This window comes from Capra hircus, chromosome 10 (assembly GCF_001704415.2).
Source record: "Capra hircus breed San Clemente chromosome 10, ASM170441v1, whole genome shotgun sequence".
Taxonomy (NCBI): domain Eukaryota; kingdom Metazoa; phylum Chordata; class Mammalia; order Artiodactyla; family Bovidae; genus Capra; species Capra hircus.
The window spans coordinates 37474235-37493074 of record NC_030817.1 but is presented as its reverse complement, the minus strand read 5'-3'; the positions used below and the strand labels follow the sequence as shown (position 1 = coordinate 37493074).

General features: G+C 36.6%; 1 protein-coding gene across 4 annotated transcripts in view; it reads right to left on the bottom strand.

Annotated features, from left to right (window-relative positions):
* The window catches only part of DDHD1 (DDHD domain containing 1), a 71110-nt gene that overhangs the window by 28371 nt on the left and 23899 nt on the right, over window positions 1–18840 (bottom strand). For 2 of the 4 annotated variants that reach the window (XM_018054129.1, XM_005685829.3), the window contains exons 3-7: window positions 14329–14430; window positions 12327–12455; window positions 11119–11266; window positions 5184–5290; window positions 2894–3000 (exon numbers count right to left, since the gene is read on the bottom strand). In XM_018054129.1, the coding sequence (XP_017909618.1) occupies window positions 2894–3000; window positions 5184–5290; window positions 11119–11266; window positions 12327–12455; window positions 14329–14430 (593 nt within the window). The remainder of the gene's footprint in view (window positions 1–2893; window positions 3001–5183; window positions 5291–11118; window positions 11267–12326; window positions 12456–14328; window positions 14431–18840) is intronic. The other 2 variants (XM_005685830.3, XM_018054130.1) reach the window with 1 other exon arrangement.

The window sequence follows — 18840 nt, the reverse complement described above, 5'->3', positions numbered from 1 at the left end:
GTTATCATTCACCAATGGCCAGAGGTTTGAATGTGACAGTTTTCCCTTTCTAGTTTTTCTGGATATTAATGCCAACTTTTAAAAAAGCACATACTACTTTTGGAGGGCATGACTCAGAATATGTTAGTCTTGAAGACTCAGGATACCTTCTTAGGGATACTACCAACCGTGTGCGTGTGTGTGTACAGTAATATGCTTTCAGCCCTTCTCTTTCCCTTTTCCTTCCCTCATTGGTTTACCTGCAATACTATAGTTCAATACCCACTGTACACTATAAAGGCCTCACTCAGTTCAGTCGCGTCCGACTCTTGGCAACCTCATGAATCGCAGCACGCCAGGCCTCCCTGTCCATCATCAACTCCCGGAGTTCACTCAGACTCATGTCCAATCGAGTCAGTGATGTCATCCAGCCATCTCATCCTCTGTCATCCCCTTCTCCTCCTGACCCCAATCCCTCCCAGCATCAGAGTCTTTTCCAATGAGTCAACTCTTCTCATGAGGTGGCCAAAGTAAAGTACTGGAGTTTCAGCTTTAGCATTATTCCTTCCAAAGAAATCCCAGGGATCTCCTTCAGAATGGACTGATTGATCTCCTTGCAGTCCAAGGGACTCTCAAGAATCTTCTCCAACACCACAGTTCAAAAGCATCAATTCTTCGGCGCTCAGCTTTCTTCACAGTCCAACTCTCACATCCATACATGACCACTGGAAAAACCATAGCCTTGACTAGATGGACCTTTGTTGGCAAAGTAATGTCTCTGCTTTTCAATATGCTGTCTAGATTGGTCTTAACTTTTCTTCCAAGGAGTAAGCGTCTTTTAATTTCATGGCTGCAGTTACCATCTGCACTGATTTTGGAGCTCAAAAAAATAGTCTGACACTGTTTCTACTGTTTCCCCGTCTATTTCCCATGAAGTGATGGGACCAGATGCCATGATCTTAGTTTTCTGAATGTTGAGTTTTAGCCAACTTTTTCACTCTCCTCTTTCACTTGCATCAAGAGGCTTTTTAGTTCCTCTTCACTTTCTGCCATAAGGGTGGTGTCATCTGCATATCTGAGGTTTTTGATATTTCTCCCAGCAATCTTGATTCTAGCTTGTGCTTCTTCCAGCCCAGCATTTCTCATGATGTACTCTGCGTATAAGTTAAATAAGCAGGGTGACAATATACAGCCTTGATGTACTCCTTTTCCTATTTGGAACCAGTCTGTTGTTCCATGTCCAGTTGTAACTGTTGCTTCCTGACCTGCATACAAATTTCTCAAGAGGCAGGTCAGATGGTCTGATATTCCCATCTCTTTCGGAATTTTCCACAGTTTATTGTGATCCACACAGTCAAAGGCTTTGGCATAGTCAATAAAGCAGAAATCGATGTTTTTCTGGAACTCTCTTGTTTTTTCGATCATCCAGCAGATGTTGGCAATTTGATCTCTGGTTCCTCTGCCTTTTCTAAAACCAGCTTGAACATCTGAAAGTTCACGGTTCACGTATTGCTAAAGCCTGGCTTGGAGAATTTTGAGCATTACTTTACTAGCATGTGAGATGAGTGCAACTGTGCGGTAGTTTGAGCCTATAAACATGGAAATTATTAGAATTCTACTTCACTGACTAGGCCTACCTTTTTGATCAGAATTAAGTCCAGAGGATGAGACGGTTGGCTGGCATCATCGACTGAAAGGACATGAGTTTGAGCAAGCTCAGGGAGACAGTGAAGGACAGAGAAGCCTGGAGTGTTGGAGTCTGTGAGGTTGCAAAGAGTCAGACGTGACTGAGTGACTGAACAACAAAGTCCAGAAGAGCAGTTCTGCTTACAGCTCTTGTGTGTGTGTGCTCAGTCGCTCAGTAACGTCCAACTCTTTGCAATCCCATGGACTGTAGCCTGCCAGGCTCCTCTGACCATGGAATTTTTCAGATAAGAATACTGGAGCTGGTTGCCATTTCCTATTCCAGGGGATTTTCCTGATCCAGGGATCAAACCTGAATATCTTGCATTGGCAGGTGGATTCTTTATCACTGCACCACCTGAGAAGCCCGTATCTGCTTTTACTGTTTTCAAATAGATCAAGGCAAACCTTGCCCAATACTGGCATATGGCAATGGGGGATATAGAAAGAGAAAGAAAAATCCTAAGGGAATGGTAGTTGGAAGAGAAGGAACTATGGCAACTAAGCAAACATGTTTCTATAGATATATAAAAGACATCTTGGATAAAGTTAGGGAATGAATAAAATCCACAATGGACTGGCTTGAAGCAGCATAGCTGCTCTACTAGTAATTACTCCTTATACTAGTTTCTTCATCCTTCAGATGAAGATACTAATCAGACTGACTTCATAGGTAAGAATTAAACAAGTTAATACATGTTAAGTAATTAATACTGCTATTTCCATAAAACAGAACTCTTTTTCTCTTACCAATGAAGTGACAAATTGCATTCATAGAAATCCTCTCATTCTTCTGATTAAACTTTCACTCCCTCACGCACTTTAGGGTTACTTTTGTGATGTATGAGCACTATTACCATTTGAGATCTATACAAATCCACTATAGAAATGACACAATAAAAGTAAGCCTATTATATACAAAACTCTTGAGTGTCTAAAACTTTTGTGAGGACAACATTCAAAGATATTAATCAGATTTATGAAAACTGACATATTTTCACAGAGCTATTTTCAAACCAAACTCTCACTTCCAAGATTATCATGTTACAATATTGTTTTCATGTTACAACGTTAAGGGTCCCAATGGGCAGCTTAAGACTATCGAATGCACTATGAATAGGGGCTATAATTTCTCATTTGCTTATGAAACAAAAGAGAACATAAAATTCAGGACACATAAGCTATCACTCTAAAAAATACCCAATAGCAACAAGGTAATCATGATACTTACTTCATCTCTATACAGTGGGCTAGTATAATACATTATGTCCATTGCACTGCTGTTTAACATATCCCTTAAACCTCGCACTTTGTCTGGAGTAATGGAATCAACAGTGTCTACAAGTTAAAAAAAAATGAACTAAGAGAAGATAATTTTAGGGAAAAAACAGTGAAAAAAATACATCCCCGAAGTGTTTTACATTAAAATTTAAATATTCAAGACTACCTTTGAATCTGATGAAACTTACCTTCTTGAAATTTTACTATTTGTTAATTGAAAAATGATGAAGGGTATTTAACTACCACAAACATCAATGTATTTATTGGTGCTGAAAGATTGAAAATATTTCCTTTAAATCAGGAACAAGCTAAGGATCAGTCTTTTTAAATTAAAAAAATTTATTGATGTTCAGTTGATGTACAATAAGCTTCAGATAAACACAGTAATTCAAAATTTTTAAATGGTTATACTCCATTTAGTTACTGTAAAATACTGGCTATTGTCCTCATTTTATACAATATGCCCTTGCAGCTTATTTATTTTATATGCAGTAGTTTGTACTTCTCAATCCCCTTCCTTGTCCCTCTCTTCCTGGTAACCCACCTGTTTGTTCTGTTTCTTTCTGTTATATTCACAAGTTTGCTTTTTTTTTTTTTTTTAAAGATTCCATATATAAGTGATAAGAAGGCAATGGCAACCCACCCCAATACTGGAAAATCCCATGGATGGAGGAGCCTGGTGGGCTGTAGTCCATGGGGTCGCCAAGAGTCGGACAAGACTGAGCGACTTCACTTTCACTTTTCACTTTCATGCATTGGAGAAGGAAATGGCAACCCAGTCCAGTGTTCTTGCCTGGAGAATCCCAGGGATTGGGGAGCCTGCTGGGCTGCCATCTGTGGGGTTGCACAGAGTCAGACACGACTGAAGCAACTTAGCATATAAGTGATATCATACAGTATTTGTCTTTGTCTTATTTCATTTAGCATAATATCCTGCAAGTCCATTCATGTCAGTGCAAATGGCAAAATTTCATTGTTTTTTATGATGTATATATACATCTTTATCCATTTACCTGTTGATGGACAGTGAGGTTACTTCCATACCTTTGCTATTATAAATAATGCCGCTATCAACATTGGGGTGCATGTAACTTTCTGAATTAGTATTTTCATTTTTTTTTCCCGATATATACTCAGGAGTGGAACTGCTAGATCATATGGTAGCTCTATTTTTAGTACTTTGAGAAGCCTCCATTGTTGTGTTCTTATTGATGATAGTTATTCTGACAGGCGTGAATTTCTCTAATGATTAACGATGTTAACATCTTTGCAAAAGCCTTTTGGCCATTTGTATATATTCTTCAGGTCTTCTGCTCATTTTTCAAATGAGTTGTTTGTTTTTCTTGATGTCAAGTTATATAAGCTGTGGGATATTAATCCCTTATTGGTCATATCATTTGCAAATAGCTTCTCTTATTCTGTTGTCAGTTGCTCAGTCATGTCCGACTATTTGCAACCTTCTGGACTGTAGCATGCCAGGCTTCCTTGTCCTTCACTATCTCCCAGAGTGTGCGCAAACTCATGTCATGCCATCCAACCATCGCATCCTCAGTCATCCCCTTCTCCTTGGGCCCTTAATCTTTCCCAGCATTAGGGTCTTTTCCAATGAGTTGGCTCCTTGCATCAGGTGGCCAAAGTACTGGAGCTTCAGCTTTAGCATCAGTCCTTTCAATGAATATTCAGGACTCATTTCCTTTAAGAATGACTGGTTTGATCTCCTTGTTGTCCAAGGGACTCTCAAAAGTCTTCCCCAGCACCACAGTTCGAAAGCATCAACCTAAACATTCTATTTTAATGGTTTTAATATTCAAAGGGCAAAACTTATTGCAAAGAAAGTGTATATGTCATGTAATTTTTCTGTGTTAGAGTAAAATTCATCAGCCCAAGGAATGCAGGAATGACAATAAAACAAAAAACCTAAGATTTCATCTTCCAAATACAAGCGAGGAAAATTATCAGGAAGAAACTGTAAGCTCCTATGAAACTGCAGACAACGAATGCTTTAAAAGTACTGACAAGTCATTTTTCTGTCAAAAACTTTAGGGCATTCATGAAAACTGTACTATTAGAGAAATCTATATGGTGGTCCAAAATGACGTTAAGTCAATATAATTATTTATTTAAAAAAAAAAAAGGATTTTATTTTCCTAAATAATCTAGAACAAAGAGTATACCTCAAGACAAATTAAAAACATTTCATTCCCATTGACTAAATCATTTAATTTTGAAACAAAATGTACCTCCATCCAGAGTAAGTTTTGACCGCCACTCAACAGGCAGAAATTCAACATGTGTTGCATGGTTGGAAAAATGCCTTTCTTCTATTTTTCTTGCAGCCTCTCTCATCCTTAAAAAAAACCAAACCAAAAAAAAAAAAAAACCTCTATTAGAGCAACTTCACATATGCATTTACATGATATAAAATGCCTTCAATCATAACACTTCCAAATTGCTTATAACTCTGTCCAATTATGTTTAAATTACTGCTACATTATGCAATAGTCTGTAATACTAGGACACCTTTCAAAACTGTTTTCTTAAATTTGTCATCTCTGATTGCAAATATTTCAAGATTTGATACTATATTCTACATAAGTCTTTACTAGAGAGAATAACATATAATAAAATACCCTGTGTGTGTGTGTTAAGTAGCTTCAGTCATGTCCAATTCTGTGACCCTATACGCTGTAGCTGGCCAGGCTCCTCTGTCCATGGTATTCTCCTGGCAAGAATACTGGAATGGACTGCTATGTCCTCCTAATAAAATACCCTACCTCTATATAATTAGCACATTGTGGCTTGTCTTACTTCATCTATTTCTCTACTTGTTCTCCACACAATATAGGTTTTTAAATTCTACTTTGAAAATTAAGGTACAGCAAAATACTTTTTTAAACTTCTGAAGTGAAGTGAAGTCGTGCCGAAGAATTGATGCTTTTCAACTGTGGTGTTGGAGAAGACTCTTGAGAGTCCCTTGGACTGCAAGGAGATCCAACCAGTCCATTGTAAGGAGATCAGTCCTGGGTGTTCTTTGGAAGGAATGATGCTAAAGCTGAAACTCCAGTACTTTGGCCACCTCATGCGAAGAGTTGACTCATTGGAAAAGACCCTGATGCTGGGAGGGACTGGGGGCAGGAGGAGAAGGGGACGACAGAGGATGAGATGGCTGGATGGCATCACCGACTTGATGGACCTGAGTTTGAGTGAACTCCGGGAGCTGGTGATGGACAGGGAGGCCTGGCGTGCTGCAATTCATGGGGTCGCAAAGAGTAGGACATGACTGAGCGACTGAACTAAAACTGGTAGATGTCTCTTAAGCGTCTTTTAATCTATAGATCCCTCTCTCTTTTTTGGCTTTGTAATTCTTTTTATGTCCTGCAGAGTTTCTCAGTCTAATTTTTAATGACTGCAACCCCATAGAGTTCCTTAATGTGCTTCTTGTTGCCTATTTGGTGGTGAGATACAGGGACCTGATCAGATTCAAGTTCTACTGTTTTGGCTGACTACTACTGCATGCTGCTGCTGTTGCTAAGTTGCTTCAATCGTGTCCGACTCCATGTGACCCCATAGACAGCAGCCCACCAGGCTCCGCCGTCCCAGGGATCCTCCAGGCAAGAACACTGGAGTGGGTTGCCATTTCCTTCTCCAATGCATGAAAGTGAAAAGTGAAAATGAACTCACTGAGTCGTGTCCAACTCTCAGCGACCCCATGGACTGCAGCCCACCAGGGTCCTCCATCCACGGGATTTTCCAGGCAAGAGTACTGGAGTGGGGTGCCATTGCCTTCTCCGACTCCATAGATTTATATATATACCTGGTTTTCTCTTTTTCTGGTGATACTAGCAAATGCTGTGATCACTGCTTAGCTCCACTAATTTACTATGGTTGTAAAAAAGTGCTTTTTAAATCTCACCACTCTTTACACTTCAGGAAAGAGAAATTTCCCCACATCAAATACTTGCTGCCTTGTGATACAATCAAATAGTTCCTGTATGAACTGGGAAAAGGCAGGATAAATGGTTAATTCTTCTCTTTTATTTAACAATTAAATACTGAGTTGTTAAGAGGTTTTATATTTTTTGATATTATTCCGTTCAGTTCAGTCGCTCAGTCATGTCCGACTCTTTGCGACCCCATGAATCGCAGCACACCAGGCCTCCCTGTCCATCACCAACTCCCAGAGTTCACTCAGATTCACGTCCATCGAGTCAGTGGTGCCATCCAGCCATCTCATCCTCTGTTGTCCCCTTTTCCTCCTGCCCCCAATCCCTCCCTACTAACTCATAGATTTAAAACATATTTGAACTGTTCTAACCCATTGTAGTTATTATCCTTACTGATCCTTAAATTGTTTCCTTTCTGGTCAGTGAGTTTCTACAACTTTACTTCTGTGTCTTTTAGACATGACCTCGGTAGCTTTTACTTTTTTTTTTTTTAAAACAATTCAGTGGCTTTTAGTATCATTGAATTGTATAACCAACACCACTCTAAGTTCAGAACACTTTCATTATTCCCATAAGAAACACTCTACCTAGAGTAGTCAAATCCCATAATTCTTCCCACTAGGCCCTGACACCATTAATCTACTTTGTCTCCATGAACTTGCCTATTCTGGATTTTTCAGATAAATAACATCTATAATTTATGGCCTTTTGTGTCTGGCTTCTTTCACTTAGCATAATGTTTCAAGGTTCATCCATGTTGTATCATGAATCAATTTTTCTTTGCTTTTTAAGGCTGAATGACATTCTACTGCATAAATATATCACTTCTGTTTATCCATTTACCAGTAGATGGACATTTAGTTTTTTTGGGGGGGGGGCGATTATAAATAATGCTGCAGTGAATATTAAGAAGCTTTTCTGCAGATACCTGTTTTCAATTCTCTTGGGTATACACCTAGAAGTAGCATTGCTGGCTCACATGTTAACTCCACATTTAACTTTTCTGAGGAAAGTGCCAAACTGTTTTTCCAAAGCAGCTGTACTATTTTACAATCCCATCAACAACAAATGAGGGTCCTTATTTTTTTAAGAAATCCAGTGACCGGATTTCCCTGGTGGCTCAGATGGTAAAGCGTCTGCCTACAATGTGGGAGACCCGGGTTTGATCCCTGGGCCGGGAAGATCCCCTGGAGAAGGAAATTGCAACCCATTCCAGTACTCTTGCCTGGAGAATCCCACAGATGGAGGAGCCTGGCAGGCTACAGTCCATGGGGTCGCAAAGAGTCGGACACGACTGAGCGACTTTATTTTCTATTTTTTTTTTTAATCCTTGCTAATATTTGCTGTTTTCTATCTTTCTGATAAGAGTCATTGTAGTCAATAGGAAGTGACATCTCCCTGTGGTTTTGAATTGCAATTCCTTAATGACTAATAATACTGAGCATCTTTTCATGTGTTTAGGGAACATCTGTATATTTTATTTGGACAAATGTTCATTTAAATTATTCACCCACTTAAAAAATTGGGGTATTTTTTAAATTATAGAATTGTAGATATTCTTTATATATGTTAAATGCTAGACCCTTATCAGATATGATTTGCAAATATTTCTACCATTTGATGGGTTGTCGTTAACTTCCTTGATAGTGTTATTTGAAAATCAAGAGTTTTAAATTTTGACAAAGCCCAACTTATCTTTTTGTTCCTTGCTGCTGCTGCTGCTGCTAAGTCGCTTCAGTCGTGTCCGACTCTGTGTGACCCCATAGACGGCAGCCTACCAGGCTCCCCCGTCCCTGGGATTCTCCAGGCAAGAACACTGGAGTGGGTTGCCATTTCCTTCTCCAATGCATGAAAGTGAAAAGTGAAAGTGAAGTCGCTCAGTTGTGTCCGACTCTTGGCGACCCCATGGACTGCAGCCTATCAGGCTCCTCCGTTCATGGGATTTTCCAGGCAAGAGGACTGGAGTGGGGTGCCATTATGGCTTTTTATTTTCTGTTCAGTTCAGTTCCTCAGTCGTGTCCGACTCTTTGCGACCCCATGAGTTGCAGCATGCCAGGCCTCCCTGTCCATCACCAACTCCTGGAGTCTATCCAAACTCATGTCCATCGAGTCAATAATGCCATCCAGCTATCTTATCCTCTGTCGTCCCCTTCTCCTCCTGCCCCCAATCCCTCCCAGCATCAGAGTCTTTTCCAATGAGTCAACTCTTCACATGAGGTGGCCAAAGTATTGGAGTTTCAGCTTCAGCATCAGTCCTTCCAATGAACACCCAGGAATGATCTCCTTTAGGATGGACTGGTTGGATGTCCTTGCAGTCCAAGGGACTCTCAAGAGTCTTCTCCAACACCACAGTTCAAAAGCATCAATTCTTCGGTGCTCAGCTTTCTTCACAGTCCAACTCTCACATCCATACATGACCACTGGAAAAACCATAGCCTTGACTAGATGGACCTTTGTTGGCAAAGTAATGTCTCTGCTTTTTAATATGCTGTCTAGGTTGGTCATAACTTTCCTTCCAAAGAGTAAGCGTCTTTTAATTTCATGGCTGCAATCACCATCTGCAGTGATTTTGGAGCCCCAAAAAATAAAGTCTGGCACTGTTTCCACTGTTTCCCTTTCTAGTTCCCATGAAGTGATGGGATAGGATGCCATGATTTTCATTTTCTGAAAGTTGAGCTTTAAGCCAACTTTTTCAGTCTCCTCTTTCACCTTCATCAAGAGGCTCTTTAGTTCTTCTTCACTTTCTGCCATTAAGGGTGGTGTCATGAAAGATGACAAGTCCGGCAGATCAGATCATGGCTGTGTACAGATTCAGGCAGTTGCAGGTGATACTACCAGTCATTAAAATGCATAGACTAGTAAGGACTTCCGGAAAAAAAGACTAATTTTTTTCTTCCTGAACTCGAATACACGATGATATAAACCATATCTAGAACCACAGGAGATGTCTGAAAATAGCTAAAAAATAAAGGCTTGTGGAGTGGATAGAAACCAGATTCTGATGACTTTTTGGCAAATCTTAGACTTCTCAGTTTTATGGATTACTAAATCCTCCTTCTGAGTTAAGTTTTCCCTCACTTGTACCCAAAGAAATCAAGCTGGTACCTTTCCAAATATGAACAGCTCCAGAGAGAACACGTTATTAAACCTACTTCTCAGATTCCTTAGGTAACCAAGGAGAAGATTAGCATCTTGCCACAAGAATGTAAATATTGTGGGAAGTACAAATCATCAGAAAAGAAAATCAGAATCAGAGGGAAGAGATCTCTGTCATACAAGTTACAGAGAATGACAAGGATCAGAATGACCTGGCAGTATCTGACAAAGATTTTTTGTTTTTTTCAGATTGAACTGTACTTTTATTTTAACCCATCAGCTGGCATTAAAAGGTGTTACAATAAAAAGTAAAATAGAACTCAACATTGTATTATTATAGAGATATTGCTGAGGACATAGTTCCTGGTATCATATAGGATTTGCTTTACCAGGACTCAAGAAACACATTTACTTGAAATTTCAGAACCTGATAAACTGTGTTCTCAACAATTGGTTTGTTCTCATCACATTATAAATCTGATCATATTTTTCTTTATACTGGCTACAAGTTGAGAGCCGTTTGTGGCAGAATCCATAACTCTAAAATTTCCTTTTCACACTGTCCTAAACATTTTTGAAACTCATATATGAACATTCCTTCTCCCAACATCATCTTAACAAGCTTTTAGAATAAAGCTGTATATAAATAACTGAGGTAAATAACCCGCCTAGCATGTTGGCAAAACACCCAGTGTTTGTTCTCTGTAAAAATTAGGGTTCCGTTTCCTCTGGTTATAATTAACTGGACAAGTTAAGCGGCTAGCTGGCAACTTACACAATTCTTAGCTTTTTCAGAATTAGACAGTATTCTCAGTTTCTGCAATTCAGAGATTAACACAGAAACTTAAAACTAGACTTTTTTCTTGCTTTCAACTTCACTTTAACGTAAACTAATAATACATTAAGTAAAAAGGCTTTCTTATCCTTTTACTTCTCCATGTTAAGAGGGAAAAAAAATCAAATAAATATCATCATCATCACCTAGGTATAATCATTCTCAAAATTTGGTCCAAAAGCTTCATCTACAACTGAAACAGAATAGCTGGCACCAGAGAAACATGTGGCATAATGATTATACCCTGGACAAAAGTTTGGACTCTGACTAGATGGAGAATAGAGTCATCAAAACACTCACATGGCAGTATTTTTGATAATTCTTCCTTGGTCCATTTTCTGTCCAATGCCATGCACAACAAATACGATATGGGTAGTCTGAGATGGCTTGTCTTCTAAAGTTGCTTCTTCTACGTAACCTCTATGAAGTCTGGTCCCACTACTTGATGCTGTGGGAAAATCATGGTTCTAAGCTTATTACTTATTACAGAAATAGCATTTTTACTACACTGAAAAAAATAGGGGGGATAAAATTTGTAAGATAAAAAATGATCAGCTCTAACAAAAAGTACTGAACTAAACATGAGAGTGAAGCCAGAAACAATGAGGCAAAAAGAAAAAAAGATGAACTGAACACATAAAAATTAAAAATATTTCTATAAGAAAAATATTATGAAGCAAAGATAAAAGATGAATGACAAGTGGAACACATCTTGCAAAACATGACACACAGTAAGTTAATTAAAGAACTTATTAATCAAAAAGTGAAGTGAATCATCCAAATAGCAAAATGGGCTAAAGGTGTGATAAATCCACAAAACAAATACAACTAATGAACAAATAAATGTGTAAGCACATCTATTATCAAAGAATTTAAAAAGATAGTAAAAAACTATAGTAAAGTAAAAGAAGAGAAAAAAATTTTGAAAAAATATTTTGTGATAATGCACTCACATCTTTTCCAGGTATGAGTCCCTTTTTTCTTCCTTTTAGTCAAGTTTGTTTTGTTTAAAGATTTGTCTATTCTCAACGCCTCCATTTCTTCAAGTTCTACTTAAACTTCAACTCATACCCATCTGCCTGTCCCAGAAGTTCATCTAAGTCACCAATGATCTACATTTCACTAAATCCAAAGAAAAATTTCCAGCCTTCACTTTTCCTGACACTGTTTCAATTGCTTGTCAATTGTCATTTCAACTGACACAATTTCAATTGCTATGTTTTATTTCACATCACTGCCTCAGGTCTGACTGCTTTTGTGCTTTGAGAAGTAAAAAAACATATTTAATAATCTTGCCAGATCATTCCTAATATATAATTATTTATTAATGAATACATGTCAACTCAGTCACTTTAATAAAAGTTAGTTTAACAGGGTAGAAACTGTCATTAAACTTAATACATATTTAAAATATACTGAAGATAAAATCTGAATCGTCTATTTTAAATATAAGAGAAAAAGTCAGAGTCCCAACATTTTGACTAACTCTAATAATATTTAACAAATACCTTTAGAAAATCCCAGTTTTTGAGTAACTGTTCTTGCAATTTTAGATGTTGTTGCATCACTATAAAGATATACTTCATCCACACTGTGCCAGTCCACGTGGTTTCGACTCAATTTGAAACTATGAATAGCTGTTGCAAAAAGGAAAAATTTGAAGGTCTCCAAGACAAACTTCATTTAAGTGAAAATTATAATACACAGATTTTTTTGAATGAATATTTTAACTCAGTTCAACAAAAAACTGTTTTATTGAAACATATATTGATGTGAAACAAGTCACGGACAGGGACTTTATTTTATAAATTATTAAACATGCTATAGGAAAAGGCAACTTGTTAGAACAACATGGAATAAAACTGGCTCAACTACCATAATTTTAACCTCTTTAGGAAATATACTTTGATTATTAAAGAACTGCTTTCCCAGGTTATGTGATCATTCTTTAGGTCTAAGGGATATACACCTTCATGAAAGTCCTCAGTACCTTTGACATAGAAACTTAAGCTCCATTTCTTTTGTTGACTTTACTTTTTGTTCTGTGGAAACTACTCAGCATAAGATAAAACAAGACTCAGGTGAAAAAATAATTATCTTTAAACTGGGAAGATAATAACCTAATTTATTAGAATATAAGGTATTTTGGGAATGGATATTAAAGCCAATTATCACTGGATACTGCTCACCATAACAGAACTCCAAAGCTGAAAGAGTTTTTAAAAAGAAATCAGTTTTTTCCTACTGTTATGTTCAAATTAGTATGGTTATTTCATTTCTATAATGAGGTATGCTTGGTGAAAATGAGCTCTAAAGAAAAAAAATAGCCAAACCTATATTCTCTGGGAATAAAAAAACTCTGTGAGGCAGGGACTATACCTTAATCACTTTGTATCACTACCACCAAACACAGTCCTAGCATACTGTTTGACATGTATCACAAATTTAGTAATGTTTGTGGAAGTAATAGATTAAGGTAATTCTCAAAACATGTCCACCAATTCATCTTTTGATAATTCTTATAGCCTGAAGGACTTAAACTTTTCTCTGTATCTCTTATATAGAGGTAAGAAAAATTCACATACCTTTATAAAACCAGTCACCTTCAAATCATTGTGCCTATTTCCTTAAAATACTCTTAAAGCAAAATATTATGTCCCATTATATATAAACACATAGAGGTATAAAGAAAGGGATTAAGTGACTTGCCACAAAACTAGCTAGTGACAGAGTCTGACTCTTCTGTTGAAGGATAAGGAAGAGCCCTGGTCAAAATCTAAGACTGTAAGATACATTTTATGAAAAGGTATTTCTTACTAGAACACAAAGAAAAGCAAATCCTTGTCAAGAAAATGTACTTTGGAGTTATGGTTAAAAATGCCATTTCAAAAACTTATGAAAAACCAATTTATACCTTCCTGACCTACCAGGACACATAACTACTAACATTGAACACAAGACCAAGATGCAATTAACATAACAAACCTGAATAATACCTTCTCTGGCAAACAAAACAAACACAAACCCAGTGTAAAAACTCAGTCTTTTAACTAAAAGAACTTTCCATAAATTAAAAAATCTTTTGCAAGAGTTTATTTACTTTCCTAAATCTATGTCTGAGCCTTAAGTCAGTACTTTAAGCCTTTTAATCCAATGTTTCAAAACTGCATTTTTGTTAAAACAGTTCTGAGCAACACATTCTTAAAACATTAAAACTGTAAGACCAAGATATTAACAGTGTTAAGTCAACAAAATTTTGTTTCTCTCTAAACCATTCACATTGTCTTAAAGCATGTTAATATTGGCAAATATCCCATTGCTGAACTATATACATGGTTTGCAAATGTTTATACCACTTATAATTAATACTAACCAAAACAACACACTGGATACATTTCTATAAAACTAATAATTTCTATGTTCTAAGTACAACTGAATGCTATAGACGCAACTGAAAGCTACAAGCCAGGAATATATCTACAAGGAGAAATAAAACTACAATTACTGTACCTTGGGAACGCTTTCGTTTAAGACCTGCTGCCTCTGTACTCTCCTTATATCCTCTCCATTTGAACAGAGAAGGGAGGGAGAAGGGAGGGAGGTGGTAGACAACTAAGAAAGCAAAAACACTGAGCTTCAAAGTAAATTTTAAATGAGGTTTACCATTTTGCCTTTTTGTTGTATTAACTTTAAAAAATTAGTTATATTTGGCAAACATTATTCTAGATGTTTTATATAAATTCCAATTAAAAAATCAATGCAGCAAAATATTAGTTTAATAATGTTTATCAAATATATGCTTCTACTTTTACTGAAAGTAAAAAGGCAAATGATATTTAAATATATCAGTTAAAGACACCTACATGATCACCATTTTTAACATCTTTGTATAGACAGAATAAAAAACAAAACGGCATTTTTGTGTGCATAAGAGATTAATAAAACCCCATCTTTACAATACTAAGGTTATTTACTCTCACCAAATTTGTGATTATGACACAGCCAACATCTGATGTGCAAATTGAAAATGCAATAAACAATATTAAACATCTAATGCAGCTTTCCTGAGAAGATACCATAGTACACATTCTACTAGATGCTTTCCTTTGCTGAATAGAGCCTTCCTGTAGAAATATTCTTTTCACAACTCTATTCAACAAAGTTGTTAAAATATTTTCAAAAATGAAAAATGAAACTTTTCAAAAAAATTAAACTGAAAGCTCTACTTTGAACTGATTTTTAGTGATAAAATAATGAAAGATTTATTAGTGACAGAATTACAAGACAAAATTATTAAAAAATACGCTGTGACATCTTGTAAGTATAAAACAGATAACCGAGTAAAGCCAGACACAGACTTGATATTTGGCAAATCAGTAAATAACCTTAAAGTCAACATTTTCCCTGTCAAATATTGCTAGTTATATATCAACAAATTTCTTCACATTTTAAAATAAGCAATTATTAAAAAAATCCACTAAGAATTAAATCTTACAATCAGTTTCTCTACAGTCCAGTTAATGAACCACAGAATCTTTATGATTTAGTTCCAATTTGATTCCCTGGTAGCTCAGCTGGTAAAGAATCCACCTGCAATGCAGGTGACTCTGGTTCGATTCCTGGGTTGGGAAGATCTGCTGGAGAAGGGACAGGTTACCCACTCCAGTATTCTTGGGTTTTCCTGGTGGTTCAGCTGGTTAAGAATCCACCTGCAATGCAGGAGACCTGGGTTCAATCCCTGGGTTGGGAAGATCCCCTGGAGGAGGGAACGGCTACTCACTCCAATATTCTGGCCTGGAGAATTCCATGGACTGTGTATAGTCCATGGGGTTGCAAAGAGACACAACTGAGCAATTTACATACTTCACACATTTGATTTTCATCCTCACTCTCTTCTACATTAATGTGACATTCAAAGATTAAATACTGCTCAAATACAAAAATACTTAATTCCAACTGTATAGTACTAGAAATTTTAAAAAATCTTATACATAAATTTAAAGATACATGTGATAAAGGTAATTGAGAAATGCCTACAAGGCATTTCATAACTTTATATGTAATTAGGTGATTATAAAAAAAAGTATAGACAATAATTACAAGCTGAATTAAAACATCAGGATTATAAAAATATTTTGCTGTCACAGAAGGGTGGAAAATGACAACCAAAACAATTTTCTTCACTGAACATATTTCTTCTTTCATGTGCTTTCTGGTCACTTACTAAGGGGTAGATATACCACTTGCAGGAAGAAAAATCATTAGGAAAAAGATAACATATCCAAGTAGATCAAATCTGACATACACCTGAGACTTTACTGCTCGAACAAACCCTAGACTTACAAGTCTACTAGCAAAACTAACGATGCCCTCTCTAAGAAATAACTACAGGGAAACATATGGACCATCCGATCACACTTTAAAATTATGTAAACACTTTCTAAAAGCTAGTCAATATATAAAAATGAGAGCTTTTACCTAAAGGAATACTAATGTAAGGATTAACAACAAGACAAATACCCCAATATACTAAAATCAGAGGAACATATTCAAAACATTTTCACAAAATTAAAAACATGCTTATTAACCTTCTTCTCATATTTAATTCTTATTTTCACTTGAAAAGCATTTGCTTTGTTACAACATCCTATAGCACGGAGAGTTTCATTTTTTCAATCCAACGCAAAGAATTAAGTACCACTGCAAGCAGACACAAAAAGGTGATCCTTTTTGTCCTTTGATCCTTCCAACAAGGATCACTAAAATAAAGTTTTAGTTAAGAATTCTTACATTGTGTTTGTTAGCAAAAGTATGCACAAACTCAAAATACAACTGAAAATTCTAATTAAATGCTAACATTTAATAAAACTTTTCATTTATGTATTAAAGTCTTACACAGCAATGAAAAAGATTTTAAGTACTAAGATACAATGTCTTCGATAAATTTCCTTACTATAATTCATGTCTTACAGAAATGTCCTTCATTATATAATTCTGAAAGCAGAGTATCAAAAAGGAGGTTGCTGAAGATATACTACTCCCTAAAATAGAATAACTTTATATAACTTTTCCCTTTGCAAAAGCTGGCAACCTGGATAATCTCAACTTCAGGGGAAGGAGGTTTGCACATCTCAAATCTGCCAACTAGAATGAGAAAACTCCTGTCAATCTTCTTGGATCTCACAGAACTAAATACATACATTTATAAAAATTGATTAATAATTAAAAGCTACAAGATGGGAATCCTGTTAGCTCAGTTGGTAAAGAATCTGCCTGCAATGCAGAAGACCCTGGTTCCATTTCCCATTCCTGGGTTGGGAAGATCTGCTGGAAAAAGAATAGGCTACCCACTCCAGTATTCTTGGACTTCCCTTGTGGCTCAGCTGGTAAAGAATCTGCCTGCAAAGAGGACACCTGGGTTTGATCCCTGGGTTGGGAAGATTCCCTGGAGGAGGGAACGGCTACCCACTCCAGTATTCTGGCTTGGAGAATTCCACGGACTCTATAGTTCATGGGGTCCCAAAGAGTAGGACACAACTGAGCGACTTTCCCTTTCTTTCACTTCATGACTCTTGTAGACACATATAGTTGGATTGTGCATTCCAAACAGATCTGTCAGTCTCTGCCTTTCAACTGGAGTGTCACTTCACTTATATTTACTATAGTTTTTGATATGGGTGAATTTTGGTCTATCATTTCCCATTCATTTTCTTTGTTTTATCTGTATTTCTTGTTTCTCCTTTAGTTGTTTCTTTTGTTTATATAATACTATTTTAATTTCTCTACTGGTCTGAAGAAAAACAAATAACATCTTTTTACTGTGGAATAATTTTCAACCTACAGAAAAGCTGCAAAAATAGTACAGAGAGTTATCACCATCATATATATCCTTCATCCAGCTTCTCCTAATGTTAGCATAATTATATAGTACAATGATCAAAACTAGGAAATTAAGGTTGGTATAATACTATCAGCTAAAATACTGACTTTATTCAGAATTTTCCAGCTTTTCTACTAAAGTCCTTTTCTGTCTTTGGATCCAATCCAAGGTACCATGTTGCATTTTGATGCTATGTTTCCTTAGTTTCCTCTAAATTATGATGAATTCTTTAATCTTTCCTTGTCTTCCATGGCTTTTTTTTTTCAGCTTTACTAAGGTACAACTGACAAAATTATAAGAAATTTAAAGTTTACATTATGGTGATTTGATAAACACTATTAAAAGGATCCTGACTCCATCTGGTTAATTATGACCTTGACATTTCCAAAGAATACTGGTGAGTTATTTTGTAAAATGTCCCTCAATTTGGGTTTGTCTGATGTTTTCTTGTAATTGGATTGAGGTTATACAGTTTTTGACCAGAGCAGTTGTAGGACTAATTCATTTAGTTCAACCATTTTTTACTGATTACTGCTTGGATAGATAAATTATAAAATGAGTGAGATACTGCTCTAGGACTTTTAAGTATTTACAAAGTAACTTATTCGAAGCCCTGCCTTTACTTTATGACTCAAGTGCTTCCCTGGTGGCTCAGATGGTCAAGAATCTGCCTGCAAGGCAGGAGACCAGGGTTCAATCCCTGGGTTGGGAAGATCCCCAGAAGGAAACGGTAATCCATTCCAGTATTCTTGCCTGGCAATTCCACAGACAGAGGAGCCTGGTGGGCTACAGTCCATGGGGTTGCAAAGAGATGGACATAACTGAGCGACTAACACTAACTCTACAATAACTTTAATCCCCAGTGAACTTCTAGCTTTCATTTGTTAGGCTGCCAGATAAATGTATCCTAGCCTAGGAAGGTGAGGTTGGAAGAGAATCATTTTTTAACTCAGAGAAAATGAAATTTAAATCACAAAATACGATTATACTTTGGGGGGTTTGAAAGATAAATAAGTTATGCTAAACTTCAATTTAATTCAGTGTTTACTCTGAGATTAGGATAATTAATAAAATAATAAATATATTCAGTGTATTTGTGTCAATAACTACACTAACCAAGATAAGATAAGGTCAGAAGGAAA